Consider the following 25,462-nt stretch of genomic DNA (forward strand, 5'->3'; position numbering starts at 1 on the left):
ATTATCAAATTCTCATTAAAATTTTTAGAGATTTTTTCCCATTTATCGAAAGAAACTTATAAAATTTTAACTGAGCAGGAGACCTAAACTTTCGAAAATAGTTTGGGATAAAATAGGATATACAGTAGATCCATTAACAAATGAGTTAATTACGGCCTATGGACTTTTTTTTATGGCATTTGGGTCACAAGCCATTTATCTGATTGTCTTTTAGATTTGCCACTTATATACTACTTAAAATTACATTTTTACTCTAGCGAAACCAAAGAAGAAAAAAAATCTGCATTTTTTCTTTTTTTTTTTTAATTACATTCTACCTCCACCAAGCTTCTCTCTCTTCTCGTGCAGTCTCTTTTTCATAAAAAGCCATTGATTACAGTGATAATACATACAAGCGTCTCAATTTTTAATTTCAGATCTTACAATCCATAAAGAAGTTCCGATTCTCGTTTCTCATTCGTGATCTTCAACAGAAATTATCAGATTTTACACTGAATTTTGTCTTCCCGAATCAGAATTCTCTGATTAAATCCACTTTTCTGTATTAGGAGACAGTATATTTACGCTTTAACTCTGCTAATTTATCCATGTTCTATCTGTTGGCCCTGCTTTTTCTTTCTATTTGGGTTTAGTATGCTGTTGGATCTAGGGTTTAGTTTTAATAAATTTGGATTCATATGTAAAAAAAAAAAAAAAACTTGGTTCATACGATCAATCAAACAATTTATTGTAGGGCAAAAACATTATTTCGCATTGCTGGATAATGGCAAATCTAAAAACCCATCAACTAAATGGCAAAAATCAAAAATGGTAGCCCAAAAGGGACAACTCTTGTAATAATCCCAGAAAAACAGAGGAATAAAGTTTCAAAGTGTTGACCAACAATGTTTAAGTCGTTTAAATTTAACCGAATAAGGAAAACAAAACCTGGGCTCGAATTCCAGCAGGGAAAAACTAAGAGATCTAGCACATTTTTCCCAAAACTTTCCAAATGTACCACATTTGGAACTGTCTTTCCAATCCTACCACATTTGGTCCGTGGAGTTACGATTTTATCCTCCTTTGTTGGGGCAGTTTTCGCGCTCCATGATGCAACGATTTGACTTCTCTTAACTGTTTTGCTTTCCTATTTATCTCTCACCCCTCGAGACACGTGCGCTTTAACAAAGAAGCATTATCTCTCATGAGACTAAACTATTAACCTTCGTTTTTGTCTCGAGATCTTGTCTTCGATTGAAAATTCTCTGTTTTGTCTAGATCTTGTCCCCGATTTCATTATCCTGCTCTATTATCATGAATCTCACATCTTGTCCACCAATTGTTCTTGTTTAAAAGTTTTGAATTTTATATAGATTTCACATCATCTATTTTGGTCCACAGATCTAATTCTGGATTTCTTCTCATATGAACTTGTCTCCGATCTAATTCTATTACTCATTTGATCTGAATTTGTCCTCGATCTAATTCTATTACTCATTCGATCTGAACTTGTCCCCGATCTAATTATATTACTCATTCCATATGAACTTGTCACCGATATAATTATATTACTCATTCGATCTGAACTTGTCCCTGATCTAATTCTATTACTCATTCCATATGAACTTGTCCCTAATCTACTTCTATTACTTATTCGATTTTGAATTTGTCATTTATCTAATTCTATTACTCATTCGATCTAAACTTGTCCCCGATATAATTTTATTACTCATTCGATATGAACTTGTCTTGATCTAGTTCTATTACCCATTTGAAAACAGTTTATCAATTATATAGTTTTGGTCCACGACATTAAATCGGCTCACATTTAGATCTGGGTTTCTTCTCATATGAACGTGTCTCTGATCTAATTCTATTACTCATTTGATCTGAACTTGTCCTCTATCTAATTCTGGTACTCATTCGATTTACTCATTCAAAATCTAAATCTGGGTTTGAAAATAGTTTATCAATTATATAATTTTGGTCCACGATGTTAAATCGGCTACACATTTAGATCTGGGTTTCTTCTCATATGAACTTGTCTCCGATCTAATTCTATTACTCATTTGATCTGAACTTGTCCTCGATCTAATTCTGGTACTCATTCGATATGAACTTTTCCCCGATCTAATTATATTACTCATTCCATATGAACTTGTCCCCGATTTTAATTTAATATTATCTAATATATTAAGAGAATAATTGTAAACGTGCAACATTAAATGCAGACTGCTTCCTCTTGTCCAAGTTGTCCCTTTCTCTGACACACACTTTTCTCTCCATCAAGGGTAATTTCGTCCGGCTTTAGGCATGTTGTAACAAAATATGGTACATTTGGAAAGCTTTTCTCAAATGTGGTAGATTTGGAATGCCATCTTTCGAAATGTGGTAGATTTGGAAAGATTACCTTCGAGCAGCCACACATACTTACACTTTTTAAAACATTTATACTATTTTATTTTCTAACATTTGAATAAGGCCTCTTAAAGAGCCCCCGAATACTCAAAGAGGCCCAACATTTCTTCTTTACTTCTTCTGTATGAACATTTTTATTAGTCTTCACATACAAATTGGTATTGGTATAACCGGTTAACCACAATGCCTTATTACAGGAACACAAAAAAAAAAAAGAGAAGATAAACCAAAAAAAGTAAACGTTTCCTTCTTTCACACGCCATTTGTTGTTATCAATGGTAAAATATTATCATTTATACAAAGAACGTATTTTGCAAGAGATCTCATGCAAGTTAACATGGCTTGAAGGGTTCTCCGATTGCAGAACCTCCTTAACCATCTCCTCAATCTCTCTTGTCTCTTTCCCAATTCTCTCCACACAAAACCCTAATGCACTCAAACTCAACACAACCTCACTCTTGTCCACTTTAACCTCTTCTTCTCCACCTTCTTCCACACGGAATATTCCATCCGCAACGCTTCTACAATGCTGGAGATACGTTTCTAATATCTTCTCCGGTTCGCTCACCGCGGTTGAGAAGCTAGGGTTTGGTGTCTTTCCGAGCTCAATGTCCCATGAGGTGTTGTCGCTCTTTGCAAGCGCCTTTCCGAGGGCGTCTAGTGATTTGAGCAAAGTGATTTCCTCGAATGATTTGGCTAAAAGAGCTATGCTTTCTGTTAGACTCTTCAGATCTTTGTCTACGTTGCTTAGAATCTCTTTGCACTGTGGTGATTTTGTTTTTCCTTGTTCTCCAAGAAAGCCTATCGCGTAACCACTGAATTGCAATAGATCAGCCATTTTAGACAATGACTTGAAAAGCTTTTCGTAGCAAGAAAAGTTGAAAGGCGAAAACCAGAAACTTGGCTCTGCGTGGGCTTCTGCTGTGAACTTCTTGAGCTCATTTAAATGACTTCTCAACTTCTTTTGACTCTCCATTATCTCCGCTTTACTAGCTTTAGCTCCAAACAAGCTTGCACACTCGTACAAAGCGTGGAAGCTTCTAGAGAGCTCAAGTTTCGCTATGTTAGCGGCTCTCGTGGGCTGAAAGACAAGCTCCACCATGATCGAACAAGACAACCCAATAAAAGTCTCGATGATTCTCTCGATCGCGAACTCGCTTGGTGGCCCGATATTCTTTCTTCCAAGAATCAAAACGGCTCCTATCGCCGCTGATATCCCTCCGGCCTGTCCGTACATCCGGCTCTTGCTCAAGAAGCTAGAGAAGAGAAACCATGGAAGCAAAGAAAGAAACCTAACCGTCAAAAACTTCTGAAACACAAAACATCCCATCACTCCATACACTGTCCCTATCACTGTCCCTTGTGCCTTCACATTCGCCACTTTAAACGTCGCCTCTCTCGCCGCTGCGAAGCTGATGGCTACGGGTAAACCAGCCCAATACCCGTTTGGCTTACTAAACATTGAACCTAGCATAATCGCTAAGCCTAATGAAAGCGATAGCTTCAACGCGGGCATAACCTTCTTGCTGTCCCAATCACTTATCCAAGATCTAGTTTTGGATTTTTCTAAGACCTTGACCTTGTTCTCCTCCGGTTTAGCCATTGTGATGATTTCAAGGAGCCTGATGCAGAACAAGAAGAAGTAAAAGGGTAAATCTTGAGGCGTTTCCGGGATTTCCTGAAGTGTTTGGAGGCACTCATCAGGTTTTTTCGGATCGGATTCTGGTGTTACCGACGGTTGCCGACTATTGTTAACTCGTTTGATTGAGAGAATCACACGTTCTTGTATATTCTTGAGATCTTCTTTTACTTCACCCGCAAGTAAGCTCGAAGGAATAGGAGATTTGCTTGCGACTACCATTTCCATTCCTCTAAGAGCAATTTCCATGCTTTGTAGTTTCTCTCCTTTGTTATCATTCACGTTTTGCCACCTCCATATCTTAAATGGAAGCCTCTCCCATGTCATGCTTGGCTATATACACATAAACATTCCAATATCAGAAATATTGTACATACATTTTATACTCTTCTTTTGTAAAAAAATATTGTATTTAATAATGAGAATTAATTAATTACTTGGTAACGTTTGAGTGTTTGATAAAGCTTAGAGGAAGAACGAGCCAACACTCGAGCCTGTGAGACTGAAGCCGTTGCAGACATGGCATCATCGGAGCAAAATGCCTTCATATACAACTTCACTCTCGTTGTTACATTTTGACCAAGCTCTTTGCAGCTTTGTTTCACCTATATATTTAAAATAAATTATAAGTTTTCTATTTTATTTTTCTTAATATTATCAGAGAATCCCATGCCATTGCTAATAGGTTGATTTATTACTATACTAGAAGAAGTATATAATCTTAGGGATTATATTAATTAATCAAAAAGGGAATCATATTTGTCTGTGATGCGACACAGCTTGTTCGCAATATTGGGAAGAATTAAGACAACAAAAAATTCAGCGGTGGTTGCTGACATAAGAAGGATTTTATATGTAATAATGCGGTACGGAATAAAGTTAGCAACACACTTTAATACCCACGTCAACATGTTTTGTGACTGTATTAACATTCTATTATATCATCTACTAATTTTCTCGTTGCCCTGCTTCGTTTGTTCATCAAATCTAATTCGAACACGTATAGGTCCCAAAAATCTTTTAAATTTTAACCAAACTAATAACTCCTCTTTTATGGAAATAACCCTCTAAAATTATGTAACATTTTTCTAAATCGTGAAAAAGATAAATATAGCTACTTTTGTTTTCACATGCAAATAGAAACACATAAGTTAGTGTTTGGAACAATAAAGACCATACTTCTACTACTATAAGTACGTAAAGTTACATGTGTACATATATATATAAGTAAATAAAACAAGTTGGGATATTTTATGTTTATCTAGAGAGTGAGAGAGATGGTACCTCACAAGTAGCCAAGCGAGGAAGTGGGACGAGTAGTGCAAGAACGCAAGCTACAACACCAAGCGCGGTGCTAGCCGCGACTTGAAGAGGGTGCATAACTGGATCAGTCTCAGCTCCTTTTATATAACCAATAACATAAATGAGAACGATCTGGCCTAACGCGATTCTCTTAGCCACCAAGTGGGTCGAACTATTAGGTAGCACCACCACGAACGCCGCTAGAGCCGCAGCGAGAGCCGTAGTTTCGGCCGTGAGACGAGCTGGTCCAATAAGCTTTAACGTGATGATCGCAGGTCCCACGCTTTGACACGTGGCGTAAAGAGCTAACCAGCAGCCACGTAGCGTGTCTCCGAGTGTAGCATCGGTGATGATGAGGATAACAGTGACGTAAGAGAAGGCCGGGAATGCCACGTGGCGGTTGATCCATTCGGGACCGTAAAGTGTAGCTGAGCCAACGATTGTGCAGGCTAGAGCTGTTCGGAACGCTGAGGCTAGGCACGTGCGCCACATGGCTCGGCCTCTCTCCGTCATTAGCATTTTATATATATAGAGAGAGAGACAGCCAAAGACAACTTTGAAGTGAAATAAAAGCTTAGACTTGGGAGCTAGTTCGTTGTTGTGTTGTGTTGTGTAAGAATCTAATGATTTGAGGTGAAATAATAGAAATAAGAAGAATATGGAATAATTTGAGAGAAGTGTGTGACGATGAAGGGGCTTATAAAGATGCGTTGATTTGATGAGTGGGTCAGTGATATAAGGAGGACGTGGAAGTACACCAAGTGGGTTCCACGTGAGAAAATTAATGGATTATTATGTAATAAAAATCAAATTTTATCTTTTAATCAATGGATTATTTAGTTGATACGGCATAGTGGCTATATAGTAATGATCATATTTGGTGCCTACTTTCTATATGTGTTATTGGCCTCTCTACCGATCTATACGGTTGGAACATATTAAAAAGGACCAAGAGTTTTATAGTATTTGACACAAAGCGGTCTTAAATCACGTTTTCAACAAAGAAAAGAAAAATATTGTATCCGTATGTAATGAGGAATTCGAGTATCATTATTGGAGTTCAAATAAAAGTTTGATCTACGTGTGTGCTTTGACCAACTAGTATGATTGGACAAGCCCACTCTTTGGGGGGGGGGGGTTATAATCAAATTTTAGATGGTGTAATCTTTTTATGAAAAACAATTTTTAATAATATTCATATTGTTGAAAAAACTATAAGGGAATAGTTTATGTATTTATGACATAATTGGACATTAAAATGGTAAGAAAATATTTGACAATGTAGCAAGTCGGGAAAATTGATTATGTCGTATGTTTTTTTTTATGCCTAGAAAGTTATGTTCGTACATTTCCCAGGTCAAAGTCTAAAGTCTACGACCTCTAAGTTTTCTAGTCATGAGTTCGGTTATGAGGTCAGCAGATCTCCGACGGTTGTCTGGGCTCATGGAGATATCTATGGCTCTTTCTCCGGGTATTGTTGTTCGAGATCCCCACTTTGCCGTCTCATTTTTTTCAGATGTTGTTATCGATTTTTTTTTGTGCGTTTTCTGTATGTGTTAAGTTTTTTTTTTTTTTTTTTTTTCTGAATTGTTCATCTACCTGCATAATTAGGTGTGGATCTCTGGTCAATTCATGGTATGACTCTGAAGAAAAAAAATCTGTTACTTAGTCGGTTTGGCTGGGTTTCGTTTTTTTCGAGATTGTCACTTAGTCGGTTTGGCTGGGTTTCTTTTTTCAGTGAGTACACTGGGCGAGCTGTTTTTTTGGACAGTTCTTTCAGTTTAATTCTAAGAGTGAACCTTTTTATTCACTTTTTTTTTTTTTCTATGAATCAAAATATGTCGTTTAACAAAAATAAATAAAATAAAAACTTAATATTATCTATCTTAAAAATAGTTAACAAAAGTTATTAAAATAAATCATATAATAATATATTACTGATATTAAAGTTTATATGTCGGTTTAGGTTTAAAGAGGGATTTAGATTTAATATTATAATTATAAAGAAGATATATCGATTTAGGTTTATAAAAGAGAGTATAGAGTTTAGATTTATAATTAAAAAAAGTTAAATATTAGTTTGGATTTATAAAAGAAATTCGGATTTAGATTTTATAACTAAACGAGGTTATATATAAATTTGAGTTTATAAGGGTTCAGATATATATTTTACAATTAAATGAGATTATAAGTCGGTTTGCGTTTATAAAAAAAATGACGGTTTGATTTATAATTAAACGAGATTATATGTCGGTTTAGGTTTATGAAAAAAAATTATAGCTTAAATTTTATAATTAACTGTGGTTAAATAATTGTTTCAGTTTTATAAAAAAAATAATTAGAAATTAAATTTTATAACTAAATAAGTTTTTTTTTTTTGTTTTAGTCAGAAAAAGATAGAGTGAATAAAATGATTCACTTCTAAAGATGAATTTTTTTTTTTCTTTAAGCTTGTTTTCTAGATTCGATTCTTAATATATTTGGAAAATCGTTTTGTATTCTTAGATCATACAATCGTTTGTATTTTTTTGGTCGGCCATACAATCGTTTGCATACTTCTTCTTTTTGTGGATTATTATTTTTTAAGAATATCACTAGTTTCTGTCAGTTTATTTCATCGAGAATATTAACTATTTTCACCAGTTGATATTTTCTGATTTTATTAATAGTATTTAGATGACGAAAAGAAATTCTTAAGAACACAAGACTCACCGACTCAAAAACTTCAAAAAAAAAAAAAAATGGGACAAAGACTTCCCAGAAACAAGATTTGCCGACTCAAAATCATAAAAACACCAAAATGATCAGTTCGCACATGCATGCAACAACAGACATCACTCTTTGAGGATCACTTAAGACACGTGGAAAATTCTCATGCAAAACTAAATAACCACAAATTAATACTCTAGTAGAAGGAAATACGATTTTTTTTTTTTTTTTTTAATGTTGAAAAGCAAATACGATTTTTATGATACTAATTTCAAAATTTCTCTGTTTAAGCTTATACTCTTTATCTTTTCCCTTGTACTCAAGTAAGTTTGATAATTATTTATGATCAGTTCGCACATGCATGCAATAATTTTTTTTATCTAATGGTTACCGTTAATTTAAATGTATAGAGTTTCTACTTAAAAACATAAGTTCAAACTCGAAACTAAATGTTACAAGTGTCTTCGGAAGTTCCCATGCGATCGTTAGAACGACATTCAAATCCTACGGATTGCTTTCGTAACATTTGATCTGTTATAGCTTATATAACATTTTTTTTTCTCGATATTACCAATCTATTTAATGTAATAGACGACACTATTTTGTAGATATTATAAGTTACACTCGTTCATATTTATCTGATAGGTAAATTCGTAACTCGTAAGTATGCAAAGTTATTATGGGAAAAAAAAAAGTTATCTTATGGCATTTTATTATGATTCTTCGTCCCGACAAGATAAATTAAGAATTCACATAAGAGAGAAATTCGCCGTTTACACAATTCAATTAATAAAAAATAAAATCAAACTTGAATAAAACAAGAGACAGGTTCAAATCCGTACAGCTGTTGTTTCACACCAAGTTTCAACTACACCTTTTGGAAAGGAAAATTTGCACATTCTACGCAAATCACATCTTTTACTTTTTACTTTAGAAAGAAACAAAACTAATTTCTTTGCTATTTAAACCAACAGAACTAATTAAACTGTATAATCCGATTAGTAACACAAAAAGATTAAATTTTAACTGATAAGGGAAAGCGGTTAACAACAGTAAATAGTTAAAGATATCACAAAATATCGAATAGAAAAAAAAGTATGATAATGCAAAAAATATTTTTTATCGTTTTTGATATCAATTTTGTAATTTGTTACAATGCAAAAAACGTTTCATACCACAGCGGTACAAGAATACCAATCACAAATAATGATCATTACTTATAATTACGAGTATGCCACTAGCTGAAGTGACTATTTTTCCACCTAAATTATTTATTTTTTTGTTAACTAAAATTTTAGACAATATCTTATAGTCTTATACATCTTTCCATTGACCCGAAATTCAACCAAATTATTTAAACTTTCTCTTCAACTTATAGTTTTTTAGAATTTAATATATTTTTTCTTTACTTCAAACTTCTTTAATTCAAACTATTTTTAGCAATGTCAAAAATAAAACTATGCGTGGCGATCCAACAATTAATGTTTAAAATTTTAATGAAGATCTAAATAATATTAATTGATTTCAGCGTTTATAAGATAAAATACTATACCAAATACATAACATACAAAATATTATAAATTTTAAAATACATTAAAGTTCAAACTACATCAAAAAATTAAATAAAATATCATAGATGTCAAAATTAAAGCTTTAAAATAACTATCATAAATGAGTTTTGACAAAAATATCCATTTGACAAAAAGTCAAGTATGTTATATTTCGAGAGGAAGAAAATTTAAAATGATTTTCCAACCACTATAAATTATAAATTTATCAAATTATTGATAATATTAGAACTCAACATGAAGCCAACAACCATACAAATTTTAGTTAAATCAAAGAACATATGATAACTTAAATAACTACGTATTTATGAAATCAAAACTTATAAATTTAGTTATATATAATTGCTCTCAAAAAAAGTAAAAAAAATTAGTTATATATAATTAGAAATTAAAAGATCACACTTAAGGAAACAAAAATTAAAATCAAATGAACCTATAAGACCGTTTAATCCTGCTTAACATAAAGAAGAAAACTTGTATGATTGAATTTTTTATTTATTTTTAAAGAGGTTTACGATTGAAATGTTTAGAAGATAATAATTGTTGGAAAAATCATTATCAGCTACACGAATTATACGCCAACACATCACCACACATGCAGACTATTTTAATGTCTTGCTAACTACACGAACTATTGGTATTACATACGGACATCCCTGATAATATAAATGTCTTGTTAACTTCACAAAGTATTTCTTTTTTTTGTCAACTACACGAAGTATTTTCCATCAAATTTTTTTTTTTTAAAAAGTAATTAAAAAATAAAAAATAACTAAAAAGTAAATATTAGACTATTATAAATTATATATATATATATTATAACTTTTAATGCATTATACTTTTAAGTTAAATTAATTTAACTAATTTAATATTTATTATATTAAATTGTTAAAAATTTAAAATAGTCACTTAGTTAAATTATACATCACTATAAGTAAAATAAAACTATATAATATATCAATGTAAATTATATATACCATAACCATCATTTCCAGATAATATAAATGTATTGTTAAATACACGAAATATTTCCATCATTTTTTAAAAACTAAATTACAAAATGAAAAAATAACTAAAAGTAAATAATACACTATTGTTAATTATATATATGCATTATAACTTTTAAAGTTTAAATTCTACATATGCAGTATCCCTTATAATTTTAAGTTAAATTAATTAACTAATTTTTAATGCACACATATTTTTTATATGAAATTAATTTAACTAAAATTTTAAAAGTGTCACTTAATTAAATTATACATGTTCATTATAGGTTTAAGTTAATTAACAAATTTTTAATGAACACATATATTTTTTATGGAACTAGTTTAGTCTTTATTACATTAAAATTTTATAGTTAGAATATTTATAATGTACATATATAATTTACATTGATATATTATATAGTTTTATTTAACTTATTAGTTTAAAAAAAAAATTGATGAAAATACTTCGTGTAGTTGACAAAAAAAAGAAATACTTCGTGTAGTTAACAAGACATTTATATTATTTGGAAATGATGGTTATGGTGTTGCACACATAACCGATGATAGTTCGGGGATGTCCGTATGTAGTACCAATAGTTCGTGTAGTTAGCGAAATATTAAAATAGTCTGCATGTGTGGTGATGTGTTGGCGTATAGTTCGTGTAGCTGGCAATGATTTTTCCATAATTGTTCAATGGCTATGTGGCCGTCTAGACCATTTTAAAAACTATTGTTTTTAATTAGACTCTATTTATAGCGTAATTCAATATGAACATTTTGAGTTAATAAGCGGCGAAAACTAACCGCAAAGAGAGCCGACCACTCTCTAAACGCGTGCATGTTAGAGCTTTAGCCGCCTTCAAATCTCCAACCAAATCTCTCTTTTTCCATTAAAGATTAAACTTTATATCTCACCATTATCCTCTACGTTTACTCCTCTAATTTGTTTATATTACTTTCATGTACCACATATTATACTATACTAAATAACTAATTTCAACTTTCTATCATGCGGCTAAAACTAAAGCAAGGAGAAAGCCAACCTAACATTGTTTTCTTTTTAAATTAGAGCCTAATAAGGATTACAATTTCACAATATAAGAACATCAAAGTTAGATGTTGTGTGGTGAACTATATAATGATTTTTGGTTAACCAACGTTTTCAACATTTCATTTTCTACGTATCATTCATCTCCCAAAGGCGTACATTTATTTAGTTACTCTAATCCTATTTGAAAGAAATCATATTCATTTTTCTTATATTTTGGAAAACAGAGAAATCGAATGATATATCAAATGTAATGAATAGTAATATAATATGCAGCTGATGTCAGTAATTATAATTTATAATAATATCTAGAAATTCTAAAACCCTTTACTCTATTCACAAAGTGGATTTCCTCTAGATTTCCACTTACATTATGCTTGGTCCTAATTGTACTGAAATTTACTTAAGATATTTTCTCTTTTTTTTTTTTTTTTTGTGTGTTCCTTGAGAAGGAGGAAGGGTCAAGTGGGAAGTTGCGAATCCTTCTAAGAAATTTGGTTAGTGCATTTAGTTAGTTAAAGCAAACCATTGTATAATTTTCTTTTCTTTCAATTAAAAAATGTATAAGAACCCGTAATAAACATATATCTCTTTCAGTTTTTGTTTTGGATTTCTTGCTACAAATTATTTTAAGATTGTTGATCATCAGAGTCGGTTTCATTTTAATTTCTTACACCATGCATGCATTCTGTATAAATTATACACACGTTATTATCTGATGTTGGACTCGCATTTTATTCAAACATACAAGAGACTTATATATATTTACGGTAAATATTTTTCCCGAGAGAATATTATCTGCAAATTCAAATCAAATGTACACCTATACAATATAATATTTAATTTTTGTTTATAGATATATACGTCTCATGTCCTAAATTTGATAGCGTAAGCAAAGTTCATGATACCGACAAACAATGTTCACAGTGCTCAAAATGCTTATGACGATGTTCGTTTTACGTGACAACCCCACTCAAACAAAGGTCACTACTAAATGAAGTTGCTAACAATCATCATTAAATGCTTAAATTTCTAATAGTGGCTCCAAAAGTTAAACGAAAAAAAGGTTTTTGGATAGACAAACATCTCACATTAACGTAAATTGTGAACAAAGTTTCTGTTTTAAATAATTAAAATTTTAAGTGTTTATTTCCTATTTACAATCTGAGGAAAAAAAAAAAGTGTTTATTTCTGCAGTATTCTAATGAAAATGTGCATATTTTTGTAAAAGTCTCTAAACATATTTAAAGCATTTGGTTTGGATCAGCACTTCAAATATTTAATGGAACGTGCAAGTAAAACAAATTTGTATTCATTTATTTTGCCAAAAAAAAAGGAATTGTATTCATTTAGTCATTTATCTTTTAGTCGTCTTTTGATTGATGTGTTTATGTCATTATATGTAGCTGCTATTTGAGTAAGTTTGAGTTGCTGAAAAAGAAGTTGGTTGGGCTTGTCGAAGCCTATAAGCTGTTTTAAACAGAAGAAAACCGCGAAGAACATAGCTTAAAGAGTTCTTTAACAAAAAAAAACATAGCTTAAAGAGTTCTCTTCTGTAACCGCTTCAAAATAAATCAAATACATATTGAATTGATTGACCATTGTAAACTATAGGAGATAAGCAAGATGTGTATCTTGCGGACCAACTAATATGGACCGTTAAAATCTATTATGAAGTGAAGCCCAAATCGAAGAATATTCTAGATCTCTATATTACTTTTTGTACAAACTATTTCTTTATATGTTTAGGAAAGTTTACGTTATGTGGGTGTTAGCATTATGTTAATGTATATATATATATATATATATTTGTATTCTCATGAGACACATCTCAATAATATATTCTACTCTATAATATAGAGATCTAGAATATTCTTCGATTTGGGCTTCACGGGCTTCACTTCATAATAGACTTTAACGGGCCATATTACTTGGTCTGTAAGATACACATCTTGCTTATCTCCAATATAAACGTTTTAATCTTATTGAGAAGCTGCATACAAGAATACAGGCTGAGATGTATTAAATTGCGGATCCAGAAATGCTTTGGACAATGTGCCAAAAATAGATAACAAATGTTTTAATGGAGCATAAAACCTAGGAAGCACGGAATCTTCGTCGGAGGTCCGCTTCCCGCTTCGGAATCTTAGTCGGAATCGGAAGCTCTTGGAAGCTTTCGGAATCTCGCTTCCATCGCGTTTCCAAAAATTCAACTTTGGAAGCTCGTTGAAAGCTTACGATTCCGGTTTGGAAGCTTGCGCTTCCATTTTATAAATTCAATTTTACAAATAAAACATGAAATTATTATTTTTAATCAAACAAACTCAAACTAAAAAATTTGCATACTAATCTTTGTATTTTACTTTTAACAAAATCATGTTTAGAAAATAGCAATGACATGAATCTAATATGTGAGAGATATTATAAATGATTAATTAATTTAGATTAATTTCGAGAGACTTGAGTTTGATCATATTTTTACCTATAATATACATAATTTGAAACGATTTTGTTTGATGTTATTTAAAAAAAGAATAAATATAGTGTTATAATTTTTTTCTTGAATTATTTGATTTTGTTTGTTGTAAAAATTGGTTTAATTTTTAAATTTAGTTTTTAAAATTTATTTATTAGATTTATGGGGTTAATATAACTTGTAATATGATATAATGTTTAATATATAGTTATATATATATATATATACATATATATATATATTCTTTATATATACTATACGCTTCCATCGCGTACCGCTTCCGTAAAATTTTCTAAAAAATCGCTTCAGCGCTTCTAAACGATTCCGTTTCCGCGTATCCGCTCCTGTTTCCATGCAACATAGCATAAAACCATTTACCTCATGTCGAAGTAGGTTCATTCCATACCACTATGCCACTTTAAGCCATCACCATCTAAAAGGTAACTTATTTATATTTTACCTGGTGTCAACAACACTTCTATCCACCAACATGGGTCCGCCTCCGCCACTAGATAATTGGGTAATATTAATTGTTCTTTTATGTTGAGTAAAAAGATTTCTTGCTTTAGATATATGAATACAGAGTTTGCAGTGTGGGAAATCGACATAAAAAGTTTTAAGGGCGTTTTGAAAGACGACATATATTGAACAATATATATTATGTAAGTAAATATTACATCAGCACAATTTGGTAAACACTGCTCTCGAGAGCACCCAAAACCCCATCACATTCCAAATGTAAAAGAAAGTAAGGGTGAATGGTAGGGGCAGTCAATGAACACAGTGATATCACGTTTAAATTCTGCCACTAGTGGAAAATGTAATTTCTGGCTGAGCATTATATTGATCGATATAATTGACTCGTCCAATTTTTTTTATAATAACAATAAAAGTAAAAGCTCACGTAAACGCAACATATTTTCTGCACAACACGAAATGTATTTGTTAGTGCAAAATGTGATATGGCTCGGTTTAATTTGGGCATGATCATTAACATGGAGTGTATTTTCTGAACGTAAATGAATTAGAAGCAACCAAACATTGTAACATTTCGATAAGTTAAAAAATATGTCAGATTGAAGAACTGAGAATTGAGTTTGGTAAAAGTAAAATAAACATAACTCAAGATAGTGTGATATTAGTGAGAAATTGCCTGCATCAGCTCATATCTATTCCGACTTCGAAAGGTCAGCTTACGTCTCACCGCATCCTACTATAAAAATATTAAATAAAATAAGTGGAATCCTTCTAAAAATTAAAATAAATAATTAAGAGTTTTTGGACCAATATCCAAATATTTTAAAATGATGCTCAAATGTTTTTGTGGACCAATTGCATGCGATCGTTCGTCTTTCGGGACATCAGGAAACAGGAAGACCGTATGACGCACTTCACGGTCCGCACAACACACACCACTTATTTCCACTTTATTATCTCTACGCTCTTCCATTTCTTTGTTTTATTTTGTTAGGTCAATTGCTCGAGATCTTAAAACTTCCAAAAGCAAATATTTTAATTTGTCTTTAACAAAATATAATAATTTAATTGGTAACTATTCTCTTAATGATATTTTATGGAACACCAATCTTTACCTACAAGAACTTAACATATACAAATCTCTTTACATAATTTATTTTCATGTTTATTAAAAGTAAATAATAGCAAAATTTCAAAATATTAAAAATTATCGTCCGTTTTTATTCGATTATACTTGTGTTCATGATTCTAATGAGCATAGAAGTTACTCAAATGAGGTAATTAGGTAAAAGATATCAATAACTTGAGTTACTTTTTTTTTTTTTTTTTTACTAACGAGAACATCTAAAATAACCACACTTTTTCTATTTATTTATGTTTCCCTCACATTTTCGAATTGAAAACGCAAGTAATTTCTTTTAATTTTGCTTCATTAATAATTTTCTGAAATTTCGATTCCAGTTCCGATTTCGATTCCAAATTGGAAATGATAATCTTCGGTAAAATTTTCATACAACTTAGATTATACATGTTTTGATTAATATATAGGCAAAATTATATTAGTACTATTATAAATTAATTACTATCGGGGTTATTAATTGTGGACAGTGTAGGAGTCATTCTAACGGATTATAACTTACATCTAAGAAGAGTTGTAATATGATCTGAAAAATGTCTTTTCAGGTTAGGTAAAGAGATAGAGCCCCAAAAAACAAGAATTACAAGAAGAAAAAATGAAGTAAAAGCTAAAGACGCCTTTGTAATAATTTACATAATAAAAACCATACACGTAAACATTATAAACTTTTATAATAAAAAAACATTAGCAACTAAGTATTAATGTAAAGCTGTACTTTGTTATGCAATTTGACTAGAAACTCTCAATTGGATTACACCAAAAGAAGCAATTAGACCAGTTGTGTGCGAAACAAAACAAAAAAATTCCTAAATGGAGAACAGCTACCTAAATATATGCACATTTAAATGAGAAACGAGGAAATAAATCGATGCCCCATATTGGAAAGCTAATTCATGCTTTTTCTCTGCATGCAACTTGTGACAAAGAAAAGTTATGATTTCTCTTTTTAGTAGAACAAATAGAGCTAATTGAGTAATTGTCTTTGTTAGAGTTTTCTTTTTACCAAATCTGTGAATGAGTAAATACAATTCTAAACCTATCATTTAATAAGCGTTAAAAACTGCGATAAAAATACTCCGTTGGCATGTCTACAATGGGAAACGGGACGGAAAATTATGGGTATAGATCGAAGACGGATAGTTTCAAAGTTAAAATATATTAACCGAGGGATTTCCATAAAATGACGGGACATATAATTCGGGTATCGGGTTCGGTATGAGAATTCGGAACTCAAAACTTACTTCCCAAAACATTCCCAAACTCTCACTAAATCGGGTAAGGGTCACGGGAAAGAGTTTGAGTAAGGGTTCCGGAAATTCGGGTACATACCAAAAATAACAATATTACAATGTTAGGACTTGTAGCTGAACTGCTAACACCACCACTTCGTGCCAAACAACACTAGTACACACAAGCTCAATAATCTAGATTCACCATCAGATTTCTCAAGTTTTGGATGTACCTTGAGTTAAGAGGGAAATTCGAACCCGACCAAGATTGAAAAGGAGAACTCGATTCTCTGTTTTGTTTCTTTGCGATTTTGGGAAAGGATCTAGCTGGTGTTTGATATTTTTCTTTTGTTTTTGATATGTCGTGTACACTGTGAGAGAAAGAGAGATATAAATAATGTAGGAGTCTGTGAGAAGTTGAAGTTGTGAAAACTTGATCCATTTCGGTTAACCGTTCGTTTATCGGTTGGATCCATTCGGTTTCAGTTCTTTCGGTTTCAAAATTTAGTATCCATTCGGATATTTTGAAATTTCGGTTCGGTTCCGGTTCCGGTTCCGGTTCGGTTCGGTACATTCGGTTCGGTTTATTTGTCCAGACCTAATTATTGGACCATATCCAAATATTTGAGCCCAATGGAATTTGACTTTTTTTTTTTTGTAGCATATCAAGTACTCAAATGGGAATTTAGGGTATTCCCAAACCCATTCTTGACCCTTTCTCTTACACATTTTAATGTAATTCTCCGAACATGTAATTGTAATTTTCCATTCCCCCCCAAAGTACATAATTTGGGGATGGAAACGGGTCTTCCATCCCAAAATGAACATGGCTAGTAAATAATACGAATTCTCTATTACACCCTACCTCCTTGTCTTCTCGTTTATCTTTCGATTCGTATCATTTCTTTGTTCATTTAAATTGGATACTCTAGTAGTGCTTCTTGATTTTAAGTATCCTTGAACAGTATCTACAAAAAAATATTTGAAGAAGACATAGAGATATGAGAACCCCTAAAACTTTTGAATATCTGCTGTGTTAGACCACCATTATTAATAGACTCTTAAGACAACTCTTAAGAATCTAAGAGACTTTTGTTAGTTATAAGACATATTTCTTAGTTAAGAGTTGTCTTAAAAATCTATTGATAATGGTGCTCTTAGCTATCTAATATTTTCTCTTGCAACGGATACTCATCATATTAAACGAGAAATGTCACTGCTCACGCATTTCTCTTTATGTCTTGGTCTTATCCACAGATTTCATAGCCCAAGCTGACACAAATCATCTTTTTTTCAAGCCCACACAATTCTTTGGCCATAAATAACCACACCAACACGAAATCGGGAGCCCAATTCATACTTTAATACCGAAAGTGAACTTCACATAATCAATAAAGCTTCCTTTTTTTGGTTATTTAATTAATTACTATACTGAGTGAGTGAGTGTACTCAAAAAATCAAAATGCTCCAGAATAAATACTCCCTCTGTTCCTAGAAGATTGATTTTCTAGAGATTTCACATTTCTTAAGAAACAATCATTGTTTAATTATTTACTTTTATTAAATATTTTTTAATAAACTATGAACCAATAGTAATCTGAAACAGTTAATCATTACGCCTTGAAATCTACGATTTACTAAAATCAATTAATTAAAAATAAAAAGAAATCTAGAAAATCAATCTTTGTGAAACAAACTCAAAACACTAGAACATCAAACTTCAAGGAACGGAGGGAGTACTTTTATTATCTTGCCAACGTAAAAACAAATATAAATGTAATTTATTAGATTTTTTCTTAATAATAATGGGTGCAATTTAGATAGTTTGATTATGGAGACTAGTTAGATAAATAATCTTGGTGACTCACCAAAACTTTAAACAATTATTTTTGAGATAATTAGTTTGGATTTATCTCAGGATATCCAACTTTTATAAAAGAAGTGTTAAATCTCTCACACACACACCAAAGAAATGAGAATCTTTCACGTGAGAATGCAGCTTTTTTCGAATTGAGTTTGTTTCATTTCATGCCAAAAGTAGTCTTGTGATAATGATGTACAATTCAGATTTCTGTTTTTTTTTTTCTAGTTTTTGTTTTCTTAAGTTTAATTTATTTACAACCGAAATACTACTTGATTAGTGGTTTACAAATTATACAAGGGGTGAGAACTTTTTTATTTACATTAATAATAGTAGTATTTATTTAAAAAATGTGGAAACTCGTGAAATAAAATATCTTACCGACAAATACAAAATAAAATGGTGAAAGAACAAGACACTGCATTAGCCTGCATGCCTCGAATAAAACCATGTACCTTTTTTTAATACCGAGTAAAAATTTTGAATATCGATACTCAACAAATCATTCTTGCACAATGGTTAAAATATATTCTAGAACCAAAACTTTTAAAATTGTTACCATTCTAATTTTAACTTATCTATCAATGTTTAAGCATTATAGAATCGAAATAAAAAGAGAATTAAACAGAAAGCAGTTTCAACTTTCAAGAATAATACATAATTTCATAGTTGGACTACATAACAGAACCGGAAATCGCAAACTTAACCAATCCAAACCAGACTAAACCAAACAAAGTCATGAGAAGATCAGTCCGATGTTACGATAATAACCCTACAACATAGCCGAAACATTAGTGGCAGAAGATGACTTTGAGCTCTCTAGGAGAAGAACAGTCATGCATAAGCGAAGGACTATCATGAGCAAATGTGAAACTCGAAGGACACGCATGCTTAAAGAACAACGAATGGCTCGAAGCTTTACACGTGTTAGGACTATTGTAATGACCTCGACAACACAGCTCGTCTGTATGGAAAGCCTCACACCCACTCTTACAAGCCACCACGTGTCCACTGTGTGACCGGACCTGAAGATGAGCCGGACACGTTTTTATAAGATCTTCACGACAACCTACAACGGGACAGACACCATGGCCTTCGTGAGGAGTCACAGTCATTGGAACGTTGTAACCGTCGACGAGAGAGACGCCGTAAGAGGAGAAGTCATGGTGACCACCGTGGTGGAGATCGAATTGAGCTAGAGAAGCTGGTGGTGCCCCGCCAAGACCGTTGCATTCGAGGCGGTTTCCGCAGTCTCCGGTAATGCAGGAGAATTTGCCGTTGTAGTGGGCACAGCCGGTTCTGGCCCAGATGCGACCGGACCAGTGTGTGGTTGGAGCGTTGAAGGAGCGGTGAGTGTACTTTGGGAGAGCGAAACCACCTTTCTCTAGGACGGGGTGGCCAGCGTTGGGTTGAATGGCTGGCCAGACGGTGAAGGGACAGTTGTTGACGACGGTGAGGAAGAGATGGCTGGTGTCTACGGCGGAGGAGAAGGAGATGAGGAGAAGGAAGGAGGCGGCGAGAGGAAGAGAGGTTTTAGCCATTGTGTGTAGCTTTTGGTGTGAAAGATGTGACAATGCGACGTGTGTGTATATATATAAGCTAAAGTATATTTTGATATGCATCAATATTTATGGAGTGACGAAAATACCCTTTGGATGTTTTGGGTGGTTAGGCAATGATTTTAGCATGTGGGTTTAAGGAGGTGAAGGGCTTTAATGTCAGTTTATAAGAGATGAATATTGGATTCTATGAGTCAAAAAGCTTGAAAGCTCTTTAAAGAATAAAATGATGGCAACTGGTTTGTGACTAACGAAGCTTTGTTTCCTTCATTGGTAAATTAATCCTAATGTTTGTTTTTGGTAAATTGCACTATTTCGGATGGATGAAAAATAACATTTTCTGAAAATATTAGGCAGATATATTAATATTTAGCTGTTTCCAACAGTTTTGCATTTTCTAGAATACTAAGCATTTAGACACCATAAGAATTTTTATGAAGAAGTATACATAGTAAACGTTCAAAACTTCACATATGTCATGTTTTCAAGTTATAATGAGTAAAACACAATGCAAACATTTTAGATGAACCGATTGATTCAGTTCTATTAAGTTCTCTAAACTTCTAAACCTATTGAAATGTATACTATTACATGCTATGTGAGTATGTGACTAATGATTGTATCAACATGACAAGTTTCTCTGAATATTAATGAGGCTACACTGACAAGTTATATTCGTTCAGATTAATAACAGGGTTCTTTGACAAATACATCAAAACGACAAACACCAAACGACAACACGAGAAAACAAGAAGTCTTTTGTCTGCTTGTACAACTTCGAGAATTTGAAAATCGTGCAACCATTTCTCATTTTCTTGGGCCTCCTTAGCCCAATCCTAAACTTAATAATTTTACCTCTCTCTAATCTCTATTCTATCCATGTCCAATCCCCAAAGAAGCAATGCTTCTTTGTGAGTACTCGTTTGTCCAGTTTATTGCACAAATTACTATACTACTTCATTCACGTTTACCATTTCTATAAGCCGATTAAGCATTAAAAAAAACACCTAACAAAATTCACAAACAATAGATTGCAAGTTTACAACGAAAGGCTAACAAAATTGAAGCGGACATGTTGAAAATCTTAATAGTACACACATTTACGTTAGTACATTTATAATAAGATGAATCACATAATCAAATTTACTTTGATCAACTACTGATTTTAACTTTAGAATGACCTTCTTTTGCCCTAAATTTAGATAATTACTGGACTTGGTGTATTCAAATATATCAAAAGATCAAACTAAAGAACAGGATTCAAATCTCTCTTTCTTTTCTCTTCCTTACTTGCAATATTGGTTCTATACAGTGCGTTTCCGCTTTGATCTTTTGCTTCTTCGTTGCCCAACGTCAGGAAGCGGCTTGCTTGTTGTGCTCGAAGCTAACGCTCCTTCGCGAGCCTCTTCTTCCTCATCATCAGACCCTTCTTCTGATTCAGACTGAGATTCTTCTAATAATTCAACCGTATCTTTCGCAACAGCCTTGTTCTTCTTGCTGCGCTTCTCTTGCTCTTTTAATTGTCTAAATCTGTTGTAATTCAATATACATTTATAGGAAAATTAACAAACTTGTAAGAAAAACTCTTGATGTTGAGAGATAAAAATCTCCACTAGAATCGGGATTCACTTACCTTTCGCCAGCATCGTCAGGCTGAGCAATAGATCTCTTTGCCCGTCCCGCACTTATTATTTTGCTTGCGTTTTCGTCCATATTGGGCTTTGCACCACCTAGTTTACGCAGATATACTTGTTGGGCGGTACTAAGTACATTATTTGTGAACCTAAAACCATGGGATGGTTTAACATAAGCAGCAGCATAATATCAAAGGAAAGAAAATACTCAGATCCTACCAATAAACACAGTCATATACAATAATATTGTTGTCGCATAATGTAGTCACACTAGATGATTCCTTATCTTTCGTATTCCTGGAAATTCTAACCCGTCTTACATACATTTTGAGAATGACGCCATCTAGGTTAATTAGTAGAGAAAATCTGTCTTAAAGTCCATTTGTACGTGTAGATCAAGTGCATGAATAAACCAGTTAGATGAAAGTTTCAAGGTGAGGGAAACCAACCAGTAGATAGATAATCCTGATGGGACAGATAATGCAAAGTATCCGATCATGAGTGGAAGAAACTTGAAAACAAGAAGCGTATTCTTCTGGGCAGGATCATCTGTCTGACAAAAGAAATGAAATTCGGCTTCAGAACAATCACATCAAAGTGTTTTATTTATAGGAAAAATAAAAGAAGCTTGTGTAATTTCTCACTTGAGGAGGCTTCATAATCTCCATTGACACATACTGGGAGGCAATAAGGAGAACAGGTAGAACAAGATAAGCTGCAGTGTCATACCATCCCAATGGTGGATGCCCGTCCTGCACCACCGAACAGACACCAATATGATAAAGGTTCATTGCACAGCAAAGTTTCAGTTGCATGAAAAATAGAGTTTAGTATAAGATAAGTATCACATGAAAAAATGTATTTACTTAAGTTAAAGTTTTTTTCTTCCATTACCACAAACGGAAAAAGCCACGATATGCCGGATCCACTCTGCCGAGCAGCTATAGTTGTTGGTCCACCCAGAGAGGGAATCCAAAAGAAACCTTCTGTCAACAATCCCTACCGAAAAAAAAAGTTTTAAGCACAATTAGAATATTAACAAAAAGCATACCAACAAACCTAACAACATACTTATCTGGTCACAATCGAAATCAGTAGTTGAAAGAGACATAAGGTATATGTACCTCGTTGGCCACGTTGGAGAGAGCTTGGTATAAACCAATCCAAACTGGTATGGTAGCTAAAGTTGGTAAGCAACCTAACATCAAATATAACAAGAATGTGCACATATCAGCACAATTGAGGAAACAAAAATTGGAATACAAAACTCATAACTTCTAGAAAAAGTACCTGCCAACGGATTTACACCAGCTTGTTTATACAAGCGCGATGTCTCTAGTTGTATTCTCTCCTATACATCGAAAAACAGATCAAACTAGTCAGTCTCAAATCTCAAACATCAAGATTAACTCATTCTCTAGCCAAAATGATCACCTGATTCCCTGCGTAACGTTGTTGAATCGCTTTGATTTTCGGTTGAAGATTTTGCATCGCTAGTGTCGATTCAACCTAAAGGATTCCAAAACAAAATCAATGCTCGCAAATTCTCATTGAACATGCCAAAATTGAATCAAAATGACAAGAATAGCTGCAAAATTCAACTATACACACTCACTAACCTGTTGCTTAGTCAAAGGATAAGTCGCTGCTTTGACGATAATCGTAAGCAAGATAATCGCAAATCCATAAGCATACGGTACATGAACCGCCGATAATCCATCCTTCAAAATCTAAAATCCAAACAAAAACTTAAATCTACAAAGACAATTTCCAGAAACATATAGAGATCATGAATCAGCAGCTTAAAACTCACCTTAAGAACCAATTCCATACCATCGGAGATAAAACCAAACCAACCACCACTCTTCTGCACGGCGGAGGAATCAGTAGAAACGACGGAATCAGCACCAACAACGGCGGCGTCAGCTATTGTATAGAGAAGAGACTCAGCTCTAGTGAGAATCGCTCCGATGTCTACCGATGAATCCAATCCATGGAAAGGAGGAATCTCGTTTAAGCTGAATCGTACGGTGGTTGAAGTAGTGAAAAGCTTGTTATTATTACTCCGGTAAGGTAGAAATTGAGCTCCTCCTCCACTGTGACGGAGAGACGACGATGGTTTAATCAACGGTGAACCGAAGAACGATGATGGAGACGAGACTAGAACTCTCGCCATTGGAGGAGGTTCTTGAGAGGAGGATGAGAAGAGACGAAGAAGATAGAGATTTTTATTTTATTTTTATTTTTTTAAATTTCATGGATTATCTTTTTTTGAAATAAATTGGAAATGAAAATGGTGATCGCGCGTGGTGGAGATTACATCCAGTAATGAGAGTCCACGTGGTCATGTATCCAACGTGGAATATATCGGTGGTTTTTTGTAGTTTGGGCTTATTAGGCCCAATGTATAAACAGGCCTGGTCAAGTTAACAGGTTGTCTTTAATTACATATATGAGAAAACCTTATACGATGAAAGAAACAAAGAGTAAATGTTTTGATCGAGATCAATGGTAGAGCTCGCTCGTTTACCTCTCTAAAAAACATAAAACGAATATCTTCTTAGACTCATACGTTTGTTTATCGGATTTCTCCATGAAATCTGGATACTAATTCACATGAAAATGTTATGCTATTGTCTCGACTGCAACGCTAGTTTTTGGAAAATCTTCCGCGACTTAAAACTTAATTTGGTACAAACTCATGACTCACTAAATGCTTTGAGTGATAAAAAAAAAAAAAAACTCAATACATGGGCCAAATTTGGTCTGAGCATTCAAGATGAACCATAAACATTCACAATGTAGTTCGCGAAGTATTTTTCATCTTCCTAGAAACCGATTTAGCCAATGAAAAATCAATTTTTCAACGCAAAAATAAATTATTTAGTAGTATAACTTAAATGATTACAAAATTTATTTTTTTCTTTATTGTGACATCATGATTTACGATTTGAGCTGGTTCAGGAACAAGGCCGGTCCAAACATTTTTACTGTCCTAATCTAAACTAAAAAAAATTTCGTTGAGAAATTATTTATTTATTTTTGTAAATATTTTTTTGAAAATAACCATAATGATATTCTATATATATATATATCATCGATTGTATAGATATATAAAATTTTAAATTCATTTTCAAAAATAAATGTATAATTTATGTCACATATGTTTTAAAGATGCTACATTGTAAATTTATATTGAATGCTAAAATTTATATATATTTATGATTACACAACTAACAGTTGTAAGTTTTTTATTTAAACTTTTCAATTCTCATTAACTACAACTGTGGATCCACGTAAACCTTAAAAATAAGGGAATATGTGTAGCACAAAACACACAAAATAGAAAATATTTACATAAAAAAAAAAGATAAACAATACAATACAATATATATATATAAAAGATGGATTAAATGTTTTTAAGGAATGCTCTAATCAG

General features: G+C 32.7%; 3 protein-coding genes across 3 annotated transcripts; all 3 read right to left on the minus strand.

Moving 5' to 3' along the window:
• Positions 1 to 2,458: 2,458 nt before the first annotated feature.
• On the minus strand, positions 2,459 to 6,439 carry LOC9317075. The gene is made up of 3 exons (XM_002880962.2): positions 5,321 to 6,439; positions 4,474 to 4,641; positions 2,459 to 4,369 (listed from the first exon to the last, which is right to left on the minus strand). The coding sequence occupies exons 1-3, from the start codon at positions 5,855 to 5,857 to the stop codon at positions 2,687 to 2,689; spliced, it is 2,388 nt and encodes a 795-aa protein (XP_002881008.1). The 5' UTR covers positions 5,858 to 6,439; the 3' UTR covers positions 2,459 to 2,686.
• Positions 6,440 to 19,450: 13,011 nt separating this feature from the next.
• On the minus strand, positions 19,451 to 20,528 carry LOC9317076 (osmotin-like protein). Its single transcript, XM_021029555.1, has one exon. The coding sequence runs from the start codon at positions 20,450 to 20,452 to the stop codon at positions 19,622 to 19,624; it is 831 nt and encodes a 276-aa protein (XP_020885214.1). The 5' UTR covers positions 20,453 to 20,528; the 3' UTR covers positions 19,451 to 19,621.
• Positions 20,529 to 21,442: 914 nt separating this feature from the next.
• LOC9317077 (inner membrane protein ALBINO3, chloroplastic) lies at positions 21,443 to 24,466 on the minus strand. Its single transcript, XM_002880964.2, has 10 exons — positions 23,837 to 24,466; positions 23,643 to 23,753; positions 23,458 to 23,532; positions 23,314 to 23,374; positions 23,148 to 23,221; positions 22,918 to 23,022; positions 22,668 to 22,775; positions 22,473 to 22,576; positions 22,023 to 22,172; positions 21,443 to 21,919 (listed from the first exon to the last, which is right to left on the minus strand). Exons 1-10 carry the CDS (start codon positions 24,197 to 24,199, stop codon positions 21,694 to 21,696), a joined length of 1,377 nt encoding a protein of 458 aa, XP_002881010.1. The 5' UTR covers positions 24,200 to 24,466; the 3' UTR covers positions 21,443 to 21,693.
• Between the last annotated feature and the right edge of the window lie 996 nt (positions 24,467 to 25,462).

This window comes from Arabidopsis lyrata (genome assembly GCF_000004255.2).
Source record: "Arabidopsis lyrata subsp. lyrata unplaced genomic scaffold ARALYscaffold_4, whole genome shotgun sequence".
NCBI classification, from domain to species: domain Eukaryota; kingdom Viridiplantae; phylum Streptophyta; class Magnoliopsida; order Brassicales; family Brassicaceae; genus Arabidopsis; species Arabidopsis lyrata.